Consider the following 22,644-nt stretch of genomic DNA (forward strand, 5'->3'; position numbering starts at 1 on the left):
TAAAGAGAAAACAAGAGAATAAAAGGAAAAATAAGGGAGAATAAACACGAAAATAACCTAAACACTACCCCTAGGAGTGACATAAATATCACTTATCAGTCACCCACTAAATAATTAGCAAAATCAGCATACCAGGGGTGTTTCTCTACAACTGCATACAGGTTGTCATCAGGGAAAGAATCATCTATAGGAAGAGAATCCTTACCCTCATCATACCTGATTCGTGATAAGTGATCTGCCACTACGTTCTCTGCACCTTTTTTGTCCTTTATTTCAATGTTGAAATCCTGGAGCAAGAGAACCCATCGGAGTAGCCTAGGCTTTGATTCTGCCTTGACTATTAAGTACTTCAAAGCTGCATGGTCAGTAAAAACAATAACTTTTGAACCAACTAGATATGATCTAAATTTTTCTAAAGCATAAATAACAGCAAGAAACTCCTTCTCCGTGGTGCAATAATTGACTTGAGCCTCATCCAAAGTTTTACTTGCATAATAAATAGCATGCAAAACTTTGTTCTTCCTTTGTCCAAGCACGGCTCCTAATGCAAGGTCACTTGCATCACACATGATTTCGAAAGGAAGATTACAATCGGGCGCACATATGATGGGTGCCGATATCAAAGCTTGCTTTATCCTGTTGAAAGCCTCAAGACACTCGTCAGTAAAAACAAAAGGGGCATCCTTGAGTAAAAGCTGAGTTAGTGGTTTAGCAATTTTAGAAAAATCTTTGATAAAACAGCGATAAAATCCCGCATGACCCAAGAAACTCCTAACTCCCTTAACATTAACTGGGGGAGGTAATTGCTCAATCAATGAAATCTTCGCTTTGTCTACCTGTATACCCTTATCAGATACAATGTGACCCAGAACTACTCCCTCTGTCACCATAAAATGACATTTCTCCCAATTTAAGACCAAATTACATTCTTCACATCTTTTCAAAATTTGAGCGAGTGTAATTAAACATGCATCAAATCAAAAACCATACACACTAAAATCATCCATAAAAACTTCCATAATAGATTCTATGAAATGAGAAAAGATACTCATCATGCAACGTTGAAAAGTAGCAGATGCATTACATAAACCAAAGGGCATTCTACGATATGCAAAAGTACCATAGGGGCATGTAAATGTAGTCTTTTCCTGATCTTCAGGGTGAATCGAAATTTGGAAAATTCCCGAATACCCATCCAAATAGCAAAATAACTTATGGTTAGCTAACCTCTCAAGCATTTGATCAATAAAGGGGAGAGGGAAATGGTCCTTTTTAGTGGCGATATTTAATCTACGATAATCAATGCACATACGCAACCCTGTAACAGTTCTAGTAGGAATCAATTCATTTTTGTCATTTTTAACAACAGTCATCCCACCCTTCTTAGGAACCACCTGATTAGAGTAAGAAATAGGATAGATGATACATGCATCAAGTAATTTCATGACCTCTTTCTTAACTACTTCCGGCATATTGGGATTCAACCTCCTCTGGGTTGAATACAGGGCTTGTAATTTTCCTCCAAGTGTATCCTGTGCATACAAAAATCGGGGCTAATACCCTTGAGATCATCAATACTATACCCTATTACCCTTTTGTGGGTTCTAAGAACCTCTAGAAGTTGGAAAGTTTGAGGGTCATCAAGTGCAGTACTAATGATCACAGGGTACATTTCCTGCTCACCCAAAAAAACATATTTTAAATAAGAAGGGAGAGGTTTTAGTTCAGGTTTCTTCACCTCTGCAGGTTTTGATTCCTAAACCAATTTTACTACCTTCTTACTCTCGTTGGGATCGAGTTCTTCTATGGTAAGAGCTTATTCAATAGCATCCACCTCTTTACTCCAGATTCTCACACACCTGCAGACAAATCTCCACAAAGTATTTTTTCCAAGGGATCCCTTGCAAGAACCTGTGTTAAGCTATCTTCACAAATATCATCCATTATATCAATAACATCAATCAAACATCAATTTTCCTCTAGCATAGGACCTTTTAAAACTTTCCCTAAATTAAATGTAATATTATCATCACCAATAGATAGGGTTAGTTTACCGTTTTTCACATCAATAATGGCTCCTGCAGTATGGATAAAAGGCCTGCCTAATATAATAATGGAGATTTGTGTATCCTCAGCCATGACTAAAACAACAAAATCTACAGGGATAAAAAATTCACCAACTCTAACACGGACGTCCTCTAAAATACCTAAGGGATATTTAACAGAACGATCTGCCATTTGCAAAGTAATATTAGTAATTTTTAAATGACCCATATTTAATTTAGAACAAATAGACGATGGCATAACACTAACAGAAGCACCCAAATCACATAATGCTTTATCAATGAAGACATTACCAATATGACAAGGGATAGAAAAACTACCGGGATCCTTTAACTTAGGAGAGGATTTATTCTGTAATAAAGCACTACATTCTTCTATAAAAGCTATAGTTTCTACCTCGTTAAAGGCCCTTTTCCTAGTCAAAATATCTTTCATAAATTTAGCATATGAAGGAAACTGTGTAATAAGTTCTGTGAAAGGAACTGTTACCTGCAAATTTTTCACAACCTCCAAAAACTTACCAAACTGCTTATCCAATTTAGTCTTCAGTTGACAATTTGGGAATGGTAGTTTGATTATAGGTTGTTGTGCTTCCCTACTCTTCTCCTGGGGTGCATCCTTCCCTGAGGTTGTACCCTACAATGAATTATCAGATATGTTAGTATTACCCTGAAGCCCTTCAGGAACATTAGGTATAACAAAATGAGGATTAACAATTTTAATTGAATCAGGTTCATCCTCTTTGGGCATAGGGGGGCCATCGTAGTGTGAACCACTCCTTAGGGTAATTGCATTTGCATGATCCGTAGGTTGAATTCCCTGCGCTGGTAGAGCTCCCTGCTAGCGAGCTTGTAGAGTAGAAGACAATTGGGCAATTTGGGTGTCCATGACTTTATTATGGGCTATAATTGAGTCAATCTGTTGGTCTCTACTCTCCATATGCTTTTGCATATTAAGCATCGCTCTAATTTCTGACAAAGCAAGGTCAGAAGATGTAGTAGGGATTTGTGCTGGGGCTTTATGGTTAGAGTGAGGGTGGTAATATTTTTGCTGTGGAGGGGGTGCTTGTTGTGGTTGTTATGGAGGTGGAGGATTTTGAACATTGGTGCTCCGATAGGATAAGTATGGGTGGTTTCGGAGCCCAGGATTGTAGGTGTTGGAGTATGGGTTATTTTTCCTATAAGTTTGAAAGGCATTAACTTGCTCCATAGAGCTTCTGCAATCTTGCTCCCAATGTCCTACAATTCCACAATTTTCACAAAAAGCTTCATTAGAATTATTAGCAACAGCAAAAACATTAGCAACAAAGTTAGGGACATTAGTACTAAGGTTATCTAGTTTCTGGCAAATAGAAGTAAGCTGGGCCTGCAAAAAGGATACTGAATCAACGTGGTGTTTGCCTTTATTTTCATAGCCTCTAGAATTCCCATATTGGGAATTATGTATCGCCAAATCTTCAATAACCTGACCTGCATCATCAACATTAAGATTCATAAATCTACCACTAGCCGCGGATTCTAGAATCGTTCTTGATGCATTCCCTAATCCATTGTAAAAAGCTTGAATTAGATGCCACTTTGCCAAATTATGGTGGGGACACTCCCTCTTCAGATCCTTGAATCTCTCCCAAGCCTCATATAACGCTTCATCTAGCTCCTGGGTAAAATTCTGAATGGCACTTATTAATAAAGCTGTTTTCCCTACAGGGTAATATTTATTATAAAAATTCAAAACAAGAGTCTCCCAGTTAGTTATACCAAGTGCAATTCTATTCAAACCATTAAACCACAATTTAGCTTTTCCACATAATGAAAAGGGAAAAAGAATCTCCCTTATCTAGTCCTGTGAAACCCCATTCTGCCAAATAGTATTGCAATATTGACAGAAATCTGCAATGTGAAGATTAGGATCTTCACCCTTAGCTCCACCAAATTGCTTCCTTTCTATCATCGTTATGAATTGGGGCTTGATCTCGAACTGGACTCCCTCCAGTTCTTAGGTGCAGTCATCTCTGATTCTGAATCTGAAGGAATTTCCGAATCACTAGAATCAGATAGCGGATTACTAGGAATATCGTTACTTCCAGAACCTACCAGGATTTGTCTATGAAAATTCTTCTATCTATGGAAAGAGCGCTCGATCTCGGGATCGAATGGAATGTAACCTGATCTGGAACACCTGGGCGTAAACAAAGAACTAAAAAGAAAAATATGAGAACTGCTTCAAGAACTAATGTTCTTTGAGACAAAAGAAAAATAATCTAGACTACAAAAACAACCAGAAATAAAAATAAAACCGTTTCCCCGATAACGGCGCTAAATTTTGACAGGGTAAAGTCGTATCACCTAATCAAATGAATTACCTAAGTCCTCTAACTAATGCAAATAGGGAAGTAGGGTCGAATCCATAGGGAAACTAGTCTTTCTATTCCTAATTAATTATTATAATTTAAATTATCAAGGTGACCAATGTTGTTATAATTAAAGACTATACTACGAAGAATATAAGTAGGGAATAATGCAGGGAGAAATCAAATAATAAAAGCCTAGGGCATAGGTTCACTAATAAACAATAATCTAGGGTAAAACATAATAATCAATCATCAATGCATCAAGTAATCAGATTATAAAGGGCTTTCGCTACGTATTATAATCAAAGAGTTAATTTACCGGTATTAAATCTCATCTCTCGAATCTCGACCTAACCATTTATAAATTAATCTGCCTATTAAAACTAGACCTAAACATCAATTCTCATCTCTCGAATCTCGAATCAATATTATCAAACTCATACAATTAAACCAGGCTTGATCTAATTGCATAGCATTAATTCAATCAATAGGAAATTAATTAAGCATTAACAATCAACAATCATAATTTACCCCTTCATATTATTTATTAGATCCCCATAAACCCTAGAAAGTAAACTACTCAGACATGATTAAAACTAAATAAATCAAAGCAATTAAACAAGTCATAAGGAATTGAAGGAATAAAAATACTGAAAATAATAAAGTAGAAATCGTACCGAATCGACGGAATTACTAAACGGAGTTAAGAACAAGAGTAAGAGTTTAGAGAGAGAAAATCTAAGTAGAGAGAGAATAATAGTAAGAGTATGTAAAAGAAGGTCCTAAACGCGCTTAATAAAATTACATTAATACTAAGCAAGAATTCCTAAGCTAAAACAAATTAAACCGGAGCTCAAAATCACGACCAAGACACGCACTCGGTCGGGCGCCACACCTCCCGGTCGGGCCCGCCTTTTTCCTAGAAACCTCCTCTCGCGCCCGGTCGGGCGCGGCCTCCGGGCGCTGTTGCTTTTGCTTCTTGACTCGCCCCGCCCGGCCGGGCGCACCTTCGGGTGAGGCCTCATGGCCCCGGGCGGAGCACTTGGGCATCAAATGGACTTCGATTGGGCCCCTAACCTTCGGCCCAATCGGATTTCCTCTTTGGGTCTTTAACATTTGGTCCAAAACGCCTTGGAATCTCCAATACCGAGCCCTTAATCACCGTTTTGATAACTCTAACCGGCCTTGGGCTTCAACAAGTGGTCGTGCTCCTCTAATGCTCGTAGTCACTCCATGAAAATCTGGGAAAATTCTCCAAAAGTGCAATTTCTTCCCACAAAATTCAACCAAAACTACGAAAACACTAGAAAACACCAATTACTAATAAAAGTGGCTCGAAAGAGCCAAAAACACTACTAATTATGACCAAGGGACGGGAGTAAATCACTATATAAAATAGACATATCAGTAGACCGCAATTGTCAATAGCGCACTGAGATAAAAGAAAGTTAATACATAAGTAAAGGTAATAAAGTCGTTGGGTACGGTGAATATGAGGGGTCGCTCTGTTCTTTCAACACGTCGAGTGACGCTGCTGTACTATAGTAAATTCACGCCCAGACCATAACCAATTGATCGTTACCTTGGATTTTGTCTTCACGGCTAGGTTTGATGAGACTACTGTCAACTGCAAATCTACTATGAAGGTGGTTTGCGTGAAGAATAGGATGGGCCCGGTTAACACCAAACAACAATAAAAAAGAAGAATGGATTCATTCTCTGGAACATGATGTCAATTGAATTTCTCATAATATAAGAGAAATTCAAATGTTATATATAAGAAAGGTTTTGTGTGTGACCAAGGGCCCATCCTTGATCCAAGCCTAGTTTTGCATTACTTTTTTTGGGGTTGTTATATTATTGGCTCTTCTGTTAGCACGAACATGAATTAGATTCTATTTGTCTTCTTTATTTATTCTTAAGAGAACCTCCTACCCGAACCATTCTTAAGACCGCCAAGCCTTCTCGAATGAGTTCTACTATAAAAGCTTTCAACGTAGATCCGGGGACAAATCTTTCACTCATTGAGAAGTGAAACCTTGTGACTAGAACGTATTGAAGACGGTTGTGACGGGAAGAAGTGGCATTTGGAAGTGTTGTTGACTTAACATTTAGGTTTCGACATAACAAAGCTTGCACTGTCTTTTCACACTTAATTGGGCGCACAACATGCCATTGGTAATGATTCGTTCTGCTACGGTTCCACAAATTCGCAAGCTAATCCTAAGTAATCGTTGTTGTTCACTGGATTCCGGAGGAACTACTTCATAAAGATTGGGGAATTGCTGCGATTCTTCCTGAATAGCCTGGATTCTCTCGTCGAGAGTTGCTTTGAAAGTATTCCCTAAACTCTTTCGACTGAATGTGATAAATCCTATAAAACAACGAGCTACTATCATTTCTTCATTATAGATTGAGATCTTCTTCGAACTTGATGCACAAATAGATAGAATAGCAGCAAATAGCATCTTTCTAGCCTGCATCTTCGTGGAACTCTTTCTCATTTAGAAAGCTTATCTTTATCTTTCAGCAGCTGAACGAGAAGTTTATTAGAAAAGTTTCAATTGGATGCGCTCGCCCAGCGAGAAAGGCCCTGATCATGCCAATCAAGTCAAAAGAAAGAAGAGAACAAAAGAACTTCGTATTTTGGTAACTTTCTAGGAGTCATGTTTAACCTTGAATGCTATTAATAGATTCTACAGCAATAGTCCCCCGGACTCGGAACGTAATAACGAAAATGGCTAACCCAATAGAAGATTCTGCATCTACCACCGCTGGAACTAGTAAAGCAAATGATTGACCCATCATATCATCCGAAGAAACAGAAAAAACCAAAAAGTTTGCATTCACAACTAATAACATTGATTTAATTGACATTGACATAATAAGGATGTTTTGTCTATTAAGTAGATTTGATTTGATTGAATCCGTTATCATAATAAGGATGTTTAGCCTATTAAGTAAATTGTTAGTGACATGCTAGGATTTGTTATTTATCTTGTTAGTATCATGCCTAGGATCTTGCTATTATTATTGAGCTTTGTTATGCCTTATTTATGTTATGATGATTATTGTTATTATTATGTTACTCGATATATATTATTGTTATTTCTTGATAACGCCTTTTATGCATGTTTAAAGGGAATTTGTACTTGAAATCACGCCTAATAAGATAATTAATAATTTGGTTTAGGCTAATATGATTTCAATTCAAGTGATCGCAAATAATAGATTTATTTGTGCATTAATATTCAACCAACATAGATTAAACAGGCTTAAGGTTAACCTAATGATTGTAATGTTAGTCAGAAAGCGTAAATGAATACGAGTAGAATAAAGTAGAGGCTTATTTATAAGGCAGGTTCTTTCTATTTTAGATTGGATTCATACCCTCATCCCCGAACACCAGTCTTGGTTATAGACCTATTGGAGTTGACGATCTCATGGATCGTTAAGGGGTGTATCCTTCACCTCGTGAACGGTTTACAAGTTCCTAAAACTTGTTGGCGACTCTTTTGCTCTTGTTTCCTTCCCTTTGGACGCCATCATACTTAAGTGTATGATCACAGTGGGGTTCAAGTTTGGGGTGATGCTTGAAATATTTCCTACAACGGCTGATCAAAATCTTTGACCGCCTAGACTTCTTTTCTCTTTTTTCTCTCTTCTGGTTTCTTAACCACCTAAGCATACCGACTCTCCTTTTGTTTGTCAGACTTCTCAGAGTCTGACTGATTGCTAGGCGAGCAGAGGTCGGTTGCTTAGATAAAGCTTTCTGCCTCGATTAACGCCGCTTGAAGGGTGAACACCCACTTTCTGACGAGGTCGAACTTAAAGATTGACCAGTTCTTCAGACCCTTGAAGAAGTCTGTAAAGGCTACTTCGTTAGACAGCCCTAGAATTTGAATTCTTGTCAGGTTGAACCGTCTGACGTAAGAGCGGAGTCCTTCTTTCTCCCCCTACTTAGTGGTGATCATGTCTAAACTTTTTCTCTTCACAGGGATGTTCATGGAGAAATTGGACGCAAACAAGAAGGCTAGCTTCTTGAAGTTGTCTATACAACCGGCTGGCAAGTTGCCAAACCATTGTTGGGCGATACCCTTAAATGTAGCCGGGAAGCAATGACACCACGTAGGTAGCATCATCCAACTTTTGTAAATACATGAGGTTGGTGTATGCTATGAGGTGGTCCTCAAGGTTGGTGGTACCATCATAGGTATCAACCAACAAATTCTTAACCTTGACCGGCAATGCCGCCTCGGTTATCTCCTGGTGAACGCACAAGGTTGTTCACCGAGTCTGAGCGGACACAACTGCTAGTCCAGGGGCTGGACATTGTTGTATCCCACCTGACCTTCATAATAAGCCGACTGCATATATTGGAGGCCATATTGCCCGCATGGCATTTAAGGCGCATATGAGACTGACCCAATCATCTAAGGACTAGTGTGGACGGACTTGCCGCCTGTATGGCTCTAGTCTCAAGTAAGGATAGTGAATTCCTTACGGATGTTGCTTTGAAGCTGTCTGGAAAGTTCGAGGTAGAGGCTGACTCAGACAGCTGCTGGTTTCTCTTGCGCTCAATGATTTGTCGAGCATCAGAGATTGATTTCTTACTACCACTCGGCTGGTCCTGCCGGATGTATCTCTTCGGGCCCTTCTGGGGCAGAAGGATTTTGGACTAGTCCAGTGTTACGGCGGTCTTCTCCTTTGGATGTGGAGTGGGTTGCCTGTCCCTAACTGCCTTCCTCCTCTTTGAGGAGTCTTCTTTGCCGACTGACCCTTGCTAGAGCCAGCCTTACTTTTGTTGATCAGGTCCTTGATCTCACCCTTGAAACTACTAATGAATTTCATGAGTTCGTCCCGGGTGACGGGCGCTGATCTTGCTGCCTAAGTATCAGACGGTTGGTCAGGTTGGTTACTTGGACCTGCTTCACTATCGCCCTGTTCCAGTTTATCCCTTGGATGGAGGCGTCTTAAGATGAATGACCCATCTTTGGCCACATATGTTTTGACCTAAGGGTCGTTATCATCCTCGTGATCTGTATAGACCTCCGGCTGATGCTGAGGTTTGTTGGAATCAGGAGGTGGTATAGACTCTTGAACCATCTTTGAGGTACTCTCCCCACAGACGGCGCCAAATGTTTTGGGTGTTTTTAGTCCCTCAGGAGAGTTACATCTCAAAGACTAGTCCGGTGGCGCCTATACCTGCAAAACAACGGAGACTCCGGATGGTTGGAGCTCCGCCTCCGACGATCAAGTTACAATACCTAGGAGAATGTGAAATCTTCTCGGATTCCGAGATCAGGTGTTTTTTTTTCTGATGTGAGAGAATGTAGGGTTGTAATAAATGATTGAATGTGCCCCAGAAATGGGGGAAATCTCCCTATTTATAGGGTCGTTGGAGAATGTGCCCTCTCTTAGGTCACTCTGACCTAGATTTGGTGGGTTGTGCCGTTTTGCGGCTTTCTCGGGAATTGAGCCTTGAAGGCTGCAATTCCAGCTAAATTCTGAGGCTAACACATGTCAGTTGGTGAGTGGTCCAAATGGACTTGTCCATGCTTGACACGTGTCCCTCTCTGATTGGTCCACGTGTCTAGAGTATTTTTACCCTACACATAAGCTAATGGTGGTCATCAAATATTTAATATCTTTCACTCATTTATGCCCAATTCTCACACCCATCTATGCTCATATACTCTCATTGGTTGCCCACTAATTAACCCTGGTCATAAATATTTTTTTAATAATGCTTGTACCAAATAACTAAAAACTATATACTATTTGCAAATTATAGCAGGATAAGTGGCGAACTCTAATTCTTTGCCCACCTTTTGCCAAAGGTCATGACATTTCTCTCTCTAAAATTGATGAAAATATATTTTTAAAACATTATTTCATCTTCTCTCTCCTCATGCCCATTACAAAAGGGTAACAATTGGGTATGCTCTCCCTAAACTTTCATTTCTAATTTAATTAATGCCAACTCATCAGTTAAAGGTCCCTAAACTTTGCATTCAAAATCATTAAATTTGTTCCTACATGTGCACCAAGGTCCCTAAACTATGCTTAGTTAGCTAATTTGTACCTGAAAATTGAGTTGTTGGTGGTTAAGGGACCATTTTGCCTCATTTGAAAGTTGAGGGACTAAAATGTTACAAATATCAAAGTTCAAGGACCGTATTTTAGCTTAACTCATTTCCTTTGTTTTCTCCCGATGTAAATCAAGTTTATCAACGCGATTAATAAAATCAATTTTTGATTGTTTCAAATAAATGAAATGACAAAGCTACCTTTTTTTTTTTTTTTTTTTTGGAAGAAACAAAGCTACCTTCTATTAAATGAAATGAATAAAGTTGCCTAAAAAATAAAAAAAAAAAAAGAATAAACTAATCCATTTATTAGCTGAAATAACAAAGTTACCCATGATTTACGAACTTATAAACTGCGTGTTCCTCAATTCTTCCTCGTTGGATCATTTCCACGTTTACGCTTAGTCGCTTCATCCCTCCTCTTTCTCCTCCATTGAACCGTACTCTGAGATTGCCATTAAAGCGTACTCTGAGGTCTCCATTGAAGCGGCTTGTGAGCTTTCTCTGCTCCATTGAAGCAGTTTCTGAGGTAAGATGATTTTTTTTAAATCATGGAACATCAATTTTGCATTTTAGGGTTTATCATCAATTTAATTTAGTGTAGTCAATTTAGGGTTCTTCTAAATTAGATTATTTAACTATTGGTAAATTGCTAAGGTTATGAACAATTGAAACCGGCGATTTTGTTGCTAGAATTTTTCTATTCGTTTTTTTTTTCCCAGAAGAAGTTATAGTATTTTTCGAGCCAACTTGGATAATTCAGTCAATTTTTGTTGCTAATTGAAATTTATCATTTTGATAATTGATTTTTTATCATTCTATGGCAAAATTTTTGCATCTTTCTGTTTGATGTGTTAAATTAAATGATCATTTTTGATCTGTATGATAGGTTGCCCAGATATCCTGAATCTAGATAGTTTTTGTGTATGTGTAGAATCAGTTGAGATTGTATTTCGAAGATGAATCAGAAAGGATTGATTTACAGCTTTGTAGCGAAGGGAACGGTGGTTCTAGCCGAACACACTTCGTATTCTGGGAACTTTAGCACCATAGCTGTCCAATGTTTGCAGAAATTGCCTTCATCTGGCAACAAGTACACTTACACGTGTGATGGACATACATTCAACTTTCTGATTGACAATGAATTTGGTAATATATTGCCTGAGAAGTGTATTCGTGTTCTTTTTGTTTGATATATCCTTGGAGAAAGTTAATTTGAATGTGTTGAATGTGTTTTAGTGTTTCTTGTGGTTGCCGATGAGGGTGCTGGAAGGAGTCTTCCTTTTGTTTTCCTGGAGCGGGTGAAGGATGATTTCAAACAGAAGTATGCTGGAAGTATTAAAACTGGTGATGCTCATCCACTTGCTGATGAAAATGATTCTGATGATGATTTGTTTGAAGATCGCTTCAGTATTGCTTACAACCTTGACCGGGAATTCGGGTGTGTATAGACTTATAGTTTTTGTATTATTGTTTCTTGGCTTCATCTGGTTCATTTTAATGCATGGTAGTTGTAAGTTGGTAGTGGCTCTGTGTAACCGTTATTTTCTTTGTATGCAGGCCTAGGCTTAAGGAGCACATGCACTATTGCATGAACCATCCTGAGGAAATGAGTAGGCTTTCCAAGGTGAAGGCTCAAATTTCAGAGGTCAAAGGAATAATGATGGATAATATTGAGAAGGTAGATACTTTACACTTTGGTTACATCATGGTTTTTTTTTTCCTCTTTCTTTTAAAAGAATTAATTGAATGCATTTGATGTCGAAAATATGGTACTTCCCTTCTTTGAATAAGTAGTTTTCATGGTCTCTAACTTAGGATTGCTACTTTTCCCAGTTGATATTTATAATTAGTTTATTACTCGGGTTGTTAATTAGCTACCTGTGAACTCCTTGAGCTTGGCACAGCTAAAGCTGGCTCAAGTTCGGCTTGAGATCTTAACGAGCCAAACTCAATTTATCCTTGGCTTGGTTAGAGAGCTTGTAAGCAAGCTACATATTTCTAAGTTTTAAGAATTTTAATAAAAGTTTATTGACAAACATTTAAAGTTGTGTGGTTAACTTAGAGAGTTAGAGCCCCACATATGTTGAATAACATAGGATAAGGGGGCTTATAAAATCTAACATTTTTTTTTTTTTTTTTTGAGAACATAAAATCTAACAATTTTGAATGATGTTAATTACCATTGATCCATTAAATAGTGCTCCAATTACATTATATTATATGACTACAATATTGGCATATTCTATTCCCAATTTATTCCCAATTGGTGCTCTCATTTTACATGTCATCTTTTCTCTTTCTATCCTTCCCTAGATCCCAAAATCCAAATATCCTCCCATAAAAAGCTTGAAAGAACTCATATACTATACCAATGGCAGAATATTATCCATGAATAGAGAAATTGAATCTTATCCTCAACCAAATATTACTTTAGTGATACATGGGCATACTAACCCTCCATTAGTTTCTTTCAAAAAAAAAAAAAAAAAAAATCCTCCATTAGTTTTCTCTGTTCATAAACCAGATAATTGTAAACCCCAAAAATTCTCTTTTATTCTTCACCCAACTCGCCATATTTATGAACCCCTTCATTATTATTTTTTTTTGGAAAAATTGACAAAAATAATCCCAAATTTTGCACATTCGCTCAAAATAATCCCAATTTTGGATTATTTTTAAATTATCCGAATTTTAGGGTTCATTCACTTTTAATGAATCCAAGTGACCGGTAACCTGTTAAAGAGGTTTTTATTTATTTTTTAGTTATAAGTAACACGTGTCAGCATATTATAGGTTGAAAAAAATATTATTTGAAAAAAAAAAAATCCCAAAACAACACCCACTCAACCTTAACCCCGCCAAGCCCAGATCCGGCCAGCCACTACTATTCCGGCAGCCCCTAACCCTACCCAGCCCATCACAACCCAAAACCACTACATAGCCAATAAACCACCTCCCAAATTTGTTCAAAGGCAACACGAAACCCCCAAAAAACCGTCCCCCACCGCATTAAACCCCCAATTCGGCCCTCCCCACCCTCGAAATCTTTGCGACTAGAGGTTTCGAGGGTGGAGGGCAATTTTGTGGGGTTTCTTGCGGTGGGGAGGGTTTTTTTGGGGTTTTGGGTTGCGGTAGGGGTGGTTTGGTGGTTCAGGGATGGGGCATCGTCGCCATCGTTGCCGGTACTTGTGCGGGGAGGAACGTCTAGGCGACGGCGGGGATGGGGGTTATGGGAGGGGGTCATGGCTTGGTGGTGGAGAGGGTGGTCGTGGATAGGAGTTTTGCGGTTGTTTATTTTTTTGAATTTTATTTTTTCAACCAATTAAATAACGACACGTGTCATCTTAATTTGCTATAACAAGTTGGATCATTTTGAGCGAATGATGCTCGATGTTCGGATTATTTATAAATAATCCAAAGTTGGGATTATTCTGAGCGAATGGGCAAAAATAGGGATTATTTTTGTCAATTTTTCCTTTTTTTTGCATCTTTAAGTGCTAAGCATCAGACTTTGCGGCACTAGGTTTTTAACAATGGTGATCCCAGTTCTCTGCCTCTTTGCTCTTTTTCCAACAAGCTAGTCACTGTCATCAGGTTTTCTCTTACACCAGCTAAACGTCTTACCAGAAAAATTTTCTTTGGCGCCGAGCCGCCGAGATACTAAAAATGAGTTACTTGTGTTAGAGACTTAGAGTCCCACCTTGACTAGGAAGAATGGGGAGGAAGTTAGGATTAGTTATTTAAACAATGTTTCTGTGACTTCATTTGGGCATTAACTTTTACTACTATATGCCTGACTAAGCTATGCTGTTTTCGGCCTTGATCAAATAATCTTGCACTAGCCTATCAAACTTTGGAACTCCGCCAGTGGGTTTCCCGCTGCCAGTCCCAAGCCTGGATAAAGGAGGAGGGTTACGGTAGGCCAGTGACAGCCAGTATAAAACTTCGTCACATCCCATGACATGAGCCAAACAGATATTTTCGTGGGGGCGTTCCCTACTCAGCGACGCGCTGCACTTCCTAGACCCGGGTGTAGTGATAAGTATGCAAGGGTTGCTAGGTCGTCGCCCAGAAGCGACGCGCCACATTGCCCGAGTGTGGTGTCAAATGAGCAAGGGCGTGCCATTGGGGCGTTCCCTACTGAGCGACGCGCTGCACTTCCCAGACCCGGGTGCAGTGATAAGTATGTAAGGGTTGCTAGGTCGTCGCCCAGAAGCGACGCGCCATATTGCCCAATTGTGGTGTCAAATAATCAAGGACTTGGAGTTGGGATCAGGAGGGAGCGTGGGAGAAAAGAATTTAGTTTGCGGATTGGTTCTTGGAATGTGGGGTCTCTTACGGGAAAATCAGCAGAATTGGTAGAAGTAATGAAAAGACGACGCGTGAACATCATGTGCCTCCAAGAGACAAGATGGACAGGAGAAGGAGCTCGAGGCTTGGTTTTGGGGTATAAGGTATGGTATGTTGGGCAAGAAACGAGCCACAGAACAAGGAATGGTGGAGCTAGGAACGGAGTTGGTGTGGTTCTCGATGAGAGGTTGGCAAAAGAGGTGATCGAGGTCTATCGGAAGAACGATAGGTTGATAAGGCTGAAGTTGCTATGTGGCAAGGAGATTGTGAATGTTATCAGTGCTTATGCTCCCCAAGTGGGTTTAGATGCAGAAGAGAAACGACAATTTTGGGAGGACCTAGACGAGGTGGTGCAGGGTGTCCACCACTCAGAGAAGTTATATATTGGAGGGGATCTAAATGGGCACGTTGGGGCGAGCCGAGATGGCTATGAGAGTGTCCATGGAGGCTTTGGGTATGGGCAGAGGGACGCCGGTGGTGAAGCTATTATGGATTTTGCCCAATCATATGATTTAATTTTGGCTAATACTTGGTTTAAGAAGAGGGATTCACACTTGATAACTTTTCGGAATGGAGCAAATGCAACTCAAATAGACTTCCTGCTCACAAGGAGCATAGATAGACAAAGTTGCATAAACTGTAAGGTTATCCCAGGGGAGAGTGTGGTCACCCAACACCGGCTATTGGTAATGACTATTCGTCTGAAAGAGAAGGCGAAGAAAAAAGTTAGACAAGAAGAACCAAGGATAAGATGGTGGACCCTAAGGGATGCAAAAGCTAAGGTTTTTACAGAAAAGGTAATTGAAGAAGCGGATTGGGATGGAGAGGTGGATCCGGACATGACCTGGTTACGAATGAAGAACTGTTTCCTAAGAGTGGCCAAAGAGGTCTTAGGGGAAGTAAGGGGAAGAACTTCGGTACAGAGAGATACTTCGTGGTGGAATGAAGAGGTGAAAGCAGTAATTAAGCAAAAAAGGGAATGCTATCAAGCCTTAGGAAAATGTAGGAGTGATGAAACCTTTGCAGCGTATAAGGAGGCTAAGAGTAAGGCAAAGGCAGCTGTTCGCCAAGCAAAAGAAAAGGCATATCAGGAGGTTTATGAAAAGCTTGATTCCAAGGAGGGAGAAAAGATCATTTATAAGATGGCAAAGAGAAGACAAGAGGCAAGGAAGGATATTGGCATGGTGAAGTGTGTCAAAGATAAGAACCAAATGGTCCTAGTGCAAGAGGAGGGCATCAAGGACAGGTGGAAGGGGTACTTCGATGAATTATTTAATGGAAGTAATGGAGTTGTGATAGGAGATACCTCTATGAGTGATGAAGAAATCAACATGGAGTATGTGCGAAGGATTAGGAGAGTAGAGGTGGAGATTGCACTGAGGAAGATGAAACCTAAGAAGGCGGTTGGCCCTGATGGGGTACCGATAGAGGTGTGGAGGTGTTTGGGTAAGATTGGTATTGATTGGTTAACAAACCTTTTCAACAAGATATGGACGGCTACAAGGATCCCACAAGATTGGAGGAAGAGCACCTTGGTCCCGGTTTATAAAAACAAAGGAGACGCTCAAGATTGTTCTAACTATCGAGGAATTAAGCTTATGAGCCATACTATGAAGTTGTGGGAAAGGGTGATTGAACAAAGGTTGAGGACATGCACAAGCATTTCAGATAACCAATTTGGTTTTATGCCTGGGAGATCTACTATGGAGGCAATCCATTTGATAAGACAAATGATGGAGTTTTATAGGGTAAAGAAGAAAGATCTTCATATGGTCTTTATTGATTTAGAGAAGGCATATGACAAGGTGCCAAGAGAGATACTTTGGTGGGCAATGTTGAAGAAAGGTATCCCACGAAGGTATGTAGACCTAGTTAAGGATATGTATCGGGATGTGTCAACAAATGTGAGGACATGCGGAGGGTTGACAAAAGATTTCCCTATTACAATCGGATTGCATCAAGGGTCTGCATTAAGCCCTTTTCTTTTTGCAACGGTTCTAGACGAATTAACTAGACCAATTCAAGATGAGGTTCCATGGTGTATGCTGTTCGCAGATGATATCGTTTTGGTGGATGAGACTAAGGATGGGGTTAATGTCAAGTTGGAGCAATGGAGGCAAAGGTTGGAATCTAGAGGGTTTAAGCTAAGTCGGAGTAAGACTGAATATTTGGTATGTCGTTTTGGCACTCAGAGGGGGACAAGCAATGAAGTGGTGAGTTTGGATGGAAAGGATTTGACCATGAGTGAATGTTTTAAGTACCTAGGGTCGATCATCCAGAAGAATGGTGACATTGATCAAGACGTGACCCACAGGATTAAGTCAGGGTGGCTTAAATGGAGAGCGGCCACGGGAGTGCTATGCGACCGCAGCATTCCCTTAAAGTTGAAGGGAAAATTCTACAGGACTGCCATAAGACCAGTGTTGCTCTATGGTACAGAATGTTGGGCTTCTAAGAAAGAGCATATTAAAAAGATGGAGGTTACGGAAATGCGCATGTTAAGGTGGATGTGTGGAAACACTTTAAGAGATAGAATCAGAAATGAGGTTATTCGCAAGAAAGTAGGTGTGGCGGGCATTGTAGATAAATTAAGGGAAAATCGTCTGCGTTGGTTTGGACATGTAAGACGGAGACCCGAGGGTGCACCGGTGCGAAGAGTGGAAGAGTGGGACCATGGAGGGATTAAACGAGGAAGAGGGAGACCAAAGATGACTTGGTTGGAAGGAGTGAGGAAGGATATGAAGTGCATGGATTTACGTGAGGATGAAGTTTTGGATCGTAAGGGATGGAGGAGAAAGATTTATGTTGATGACTACACGGAATAATCAAATTTGGTTCATGTTAGCCGACCCCACTTTTGGGATTAAGGCTTTGATTGATTGATTGATAGCCTATCAAACTTTGGCTGAGTGGGGTTATCGATTATGTAAGTTGCAATCTCCAAGTTAAGCTGCTTGAGCTCACCTATTGTCAAGCTCTATTTGAGCCCATACATATTTGGTTTAGGGGCAAACAATATGAATTGACCAAATTGGAAATAAAATGGGACAAATCAAAAATAGAAGGTGGGCAATATCTAATAGAGTTGAAAACTTATCCTAAAACATTATTGATGGTAGCGATTATATAGTATATACCTGAGTTCTAGATGTATTTTTTTGTTGGAGCTCAGGATGTTATTCCATTTCTGTCTTGTCCAGTTGTCCTGAAGTGAAATTATGGTTAAGTTGTTAAATTACTTAACTAACTGTCTTGAGAATATATTTATAGCAAATAGTCTTAGCTCTCTATACTGCTGTTTACACTTAATGTGTAGAAAAGAACAGGCAAAATTCGTTCTTAGATAAGGCCCCAGATAGTGTAGTAGCATTTAGAACAGGCAAAATTTGATGACCATATTTGTATATGCGTGTATGATTACCAAACATCTTTATCAGCCAAGAATCGGCGAAATAGATATTTTTTTTTTTATCTATGACGAGAACTGAAGAAAGCATATTCTCTTGCAGATTATTTCTTCTGCCTGAGTGAAAGATGGTTACTCTTTTTTATTTTTTTACAACATTCTTATGCATGTTCTTTTGTGTTTTTGTTGTGTGTGTGTTTGTGCATGAATGCATGCGTGTGTGTAATCTTCTTGAAAACTGGCAGTTTAAATTTCAGGTTTTTGAGATTTTTCTCACCCATCTTGCTTCTTTACACTTATTGAATTAATGGATACTCCATCTATTTTCTTTTAAATGCATCACTTTGATTAGCATATTGAACATTAATTTCTTTTATTGCCTATTATTGGAAACTATAAAAAAAAATAGAAATTCAGTAAATCGACATTTATTTATTATATATAAGATAAAAAATATAAGTCAAAGTTATTACTTGAATAGTGCACAAGTTAAAGTGATGCATTTAAAAGAAAACTAAGGGAGTATAATTCTATCCTATGTTATTTCGGCTTTCCATATCCATACTCATGTTGGACACTTGACACTCCAACTAGGGTATGGAATCCTTACCCTACACATTAATGCTCACTTAATCATTTTGAACCAAATTAATGTAGAAGAAATGTAAACAAAGAAGGAACTCAAGGAAGTAAAAGAAGTATCCTTGAAGTATGTGCGATACGTGCTCACACATTCTTCAAATTAGCATTTCAGTATGATTTATCTATCATCTGATCTTTAACTTTGATTTTGTTGCTGTAAGTTAGGATTTATGCCAAAAGTCTGTTAGAAACAGGAATATGTTCCATTTATGCTTGTCAGGGTCATGTCAAATGCTTGGAGCCTTGGACATGTAGCCGCATGACTTTCATACCTGCTTCTCTTTAACATCGACTCTATCTGCTCATTTCATTAAACTTTTACTGCCTACCTAGTGCTATTAAGATTATTCTTTTTCCAGCTCTTGATCCTTAGAGTTTCATTTCATGTATGTGGTTAAATTAAATCGTTGGACAAGTATGAATTTCATTTTTGATTTGATTTCAGAAGATACTGAACACTTTTACTTATTCCGATGTCTTACTTGCTTAAATTGAACTTTGCTGTATAATTCTCTAATTCCGAAAAGTTTGTGGCAATTTTAAACCAATAAAAAAAACCTTTAGGAAGAATGCTACTTTTTTTTTTTTTTTTTTGGTAAAAAAAAAAAAAATCAAATAAAAGATTTGATCCACTTTATTTACTACCGCAGTATATGCCTTGTGCATGATACATTGCAGTATTAACCATATCAACAATTGAAAGTTTACCAACTTATACAAAAGAGGGACTATTACTTAGGGAAGATTTTGACATGACATCTTACTGCTTCACCCTCTTTCATCTTACGTGAGTTGGAAGAAATATATACCCTTTTATTGACATCAATTGATGTCCTTATTTTTCTGAGGCGCTATAGGTAATTCAGAAGGACAGTTATTACACTGTCAATATTTTATGACCCTCTTTGTCTTTTAATGGGTCATTTTGATCTAAGGAGTATTTACTTGTTTCAAAAGACATAATATAATGTATGATGTTGCATATTGATTTAGCTTCATGTTCTAATGATCTATCTTGTAAATGTATAATATAACTTGCCTACCTTCAAATTCAAAGGGAATTATAAGAAAAAATTGCCACACATATACATGGCACAATATTATTGCCATTTCATCCACAAATTCATTGACAATATGGGTTGTAGTATCTATTTGCTCAATCCATATGGTGAATTGGGACTTCATGCACTTCAGGAATTTCCTAGTTTTTTGACTTATTGGTTCTCTGACTTTTCTCTATGTGTTGATGTGACCTCTATTCTCAAAAAATAGTGTCAGTGTTCTAGGTGATATAGAAAAGAAAGGGAGGGTAAAGGTAGAAGAAGCATATGGGCTCTTTCATTTCCTTTACATATTGCAAGAATAAGAATTTGTATGTTATCCTTGGCCTTCTTGCTGCTGTTGGATGGCGAAATGGCTGAGTGATATCTTTGATTGATCAATATGGTAAATGTCCTTTTTAACTATTTTGCACACCATGTTGGTGATTTGCATCAACAATTGAAGCTAAGCAGTATCCTACTTACATTTGCAGTTTGCCCCATGTAGTGATTCTCCCATTAGAAATTTTATCTAGGTTCTGGAAGCTAAGCGGTAGCCTACCTACATTTGCAAAATTGCAGTAGCCTACATGCTTCCTGTTGGAACTGCTTTTACACGATGACAGAGGAATCACGATTAGATGAAGCTGGATTTTGTTGTCTTTTGCTGTCACTGGGCAACATAAAATTATGTGAAAATCTGGAAGTTGATCTCTGTAAATATAGGAAGTAAATAACGCAAGGAAAAGAAATACAAGTATTTAAATTGTACTGATCACAAAAATGCTATGACTTGCTTATGGTTACTGATTTCATAGAGATGTCTTCCATTTCATAATGTTGAGTTAATGAACTATTTACTGATTGTATAAATTTCATGCTATGATACTATGACTTCCATATGTTTAGATCAATGCATTGAGTACTACTGTACTATATGCACACAGCACACTGCATACCTTCTGCTCTACCTAGCCTACTTTGCTGATTTCCCCCATCTCAGGACTCCCACTACTCATCTTTCTTTCTCTCAGAGGGAGTGGAGTGGCATGGATTATCATCGTTTCCTTCATATTTCATCATTTTTATCTTTTTGATCCTGTAGGTTCTGGATCGTGGGGAGAAGATTGAACTCCTTGTGGATAAGACCGAAAATCTTCAGTTTCAAGTATGTTAAAGAATTCTTATGATTGTCTTGGTCTTTGATTGTCTTGATCTTACTTTTTTTGATGTAAAACTCTCTTTCACCATTTGCTTGTCTGCAAAACAGGCTGATAGCTTCCAGAGGCAGGGCAGGCAGTTGCGGCGGAAGATGTGGTTTCAGAATGTTCAACTGAAATTAATTGTTGGAGGTTCCATCATTGCCTTCATCCTCATAGTGTGGGTAGTAGCATGCCGAGGGTTCAAATGTTGATACTTGACTATTTGGGGGGCACTGGATCCTAAACTCTACAGTTTCAGACTCTTAATTACCTTATTTGACCTTTTTTCTCTCCTTGTACAAAACTTAAAGAAAAATCGACTAAAGAAAGGAGTCATGAACTTTTTTTGAAAAATCAACTAAAGAAAGGGGTCATGAACTTGTGTATTCTGTAAATGAAATGTTGTGTTGACTGCTGAAATGTATTGTTCTGATGTTTACCGTATGTGTTTTTTGAACATGTTACTATCTAAAGTGTTGGGTATTTTTTATTGGTATCTCTGCCTTCTCTGGTAGCTAAACTTGAATAAATTGACAAAAGAGAAGGATGAGTCATGTACTCATTATCTTTCATGTGTTATAATTTTTAAGGGGCTGTTTGGTTCATTTTAGGAAAATGAATGGATGTAAGAAAAGTAACGAGGGGAAAGAAATGAAGAAAGGGAACTTGATACTTTTGTTTGAACAATTAGTGAATGAAATGTTGGGAAAACAACCTCTTTCTCCTTCCTTACCCCGCTACCATGAGATGACTAGGGGTGTAGTGGAAAACTGACTGGGATCGGGGGATTCCGGGTCGCTCTCCGGTCCTCCAAATTGGCCGGCCTGGACCAGAAAGTTCATTTCTGTAGTTTTTTGGGTGAAAATTTTAAAATTTATGTTTAAATTTCTAAAAAATTTAGGTACAAAACTTATAATTTATAAATTCTAGGTGCAAAAAAGGAAATCACGCAAACAAAAACAAGACGTTAAAAATGTATGTATATGTTAAGATACTAAAATGCCAAAAAAAAAACAAGAGAAAAGAATATAACCGGTCCATTTTGGATCGGACCAGAATAAACAGGTCTGGACCGGAACTTGGACCAGTTGATTACGGTCTGGTCCCGGTACCCAAAAAATGTCGATTTTGGGTTTCGGTCCGATTTTGGACCGGTGTACAGCGTCCATGAATATGCAGCTACAACAACGGGGCATTTCTCAACATCCCACACATAATTGATAAGCAACATTACCATTTTCCTCATCTCCCACTCGATGAGTAAATATGAATTTGAGACTAATTAAGAAGCCTCCAACATGTCAAACCTTATTTTGGTAAGTTGTTGGTAATGATGGTGGCCGATCAATTGCTATGGTGGTGTGGGAAGTGATCGGACAAGTGGTAGTGATGAACTGGTTGCCGGTGATTGTAAAATGAATTACAAGTGATGGAGTGTGGTTGTATTGTAGATGAGAGTTGTAGACTATGTAGAGAATAATAAGGGAACTCGCAATAC

At 38.7% G+C, this 22,644-nt stretch overlaps 1 protein-coding gene and 1 non-coding gene across 3 annotated transcripts; both read left to right on the forward strand.

Moving 5' to 3' along the window:
- Window positions 1-3,646: 3,646 nt before the first annotated feature.
- Window positions 3,647-3,757, forward strand: LOC145606389 (small nucleolar RNA R71). The gene has a single exon (XR_014105278.1). It is a non-coding gene; the product is annotated as a small nucleolar RNA R71 (small nucleolar RNA).
- Window positions 3,758-10,896: 7,139 nt separating this feature from the next.
- LOC145604624 (vesicle-associated membrane protein 727-like) lies at window positions 10,897-21,605 on the forward strand. Of its 2 annotated transcripts, none has more exons than XM_081660524.1 (6): window positions 10,897-11,032; window positions 11,438-11,652; window positions 11,743-11,944; window positions 12,064-12,184; window positions 21,050-21,112; window positions 21,215-21,605. In XM_081660524.1, the coding sequence occupies exons 2-6, from the start codon at window positions 11,463-11,465 to the stop codon at window positions 21,356-21,358; spliced, it is 720 nt and encodes a 239-aa protein (XP_081516650.1). In that variant the 5' UTR covers window positions 10,897-11,032; window positions 11,438-11,462; the 3' UTR covers window positions 21,359-21,605. The 2 variants fall into 2 exon arrangements, with proteins under 2 accessions (XP_081516650.1, XP_081516651.1); XM_081660525.1 differs by having other exon boundaries at window positions 10,909-11,032; window positions 11,393-11,652.
- Window positions 21,606-22,644: the final 1,039 nt, after the last annotated feature.

The sequence above is a fragment of the Chenopodium album genome, chromosome 22 (assembly GCF_948465745.1).
Source record: "Chenopodium album chromosome 22, dcCheAlbu1.1, whole genome shotgun sequence".
Classification (NCBI taxonomy): domain Eukaryota; kingdom Viridiplantae; phylum Streptophyta; class Magnoliopsida; order Caryophyllales; family Amaranthaceae; genus Chenopodium; species Chenopodium album.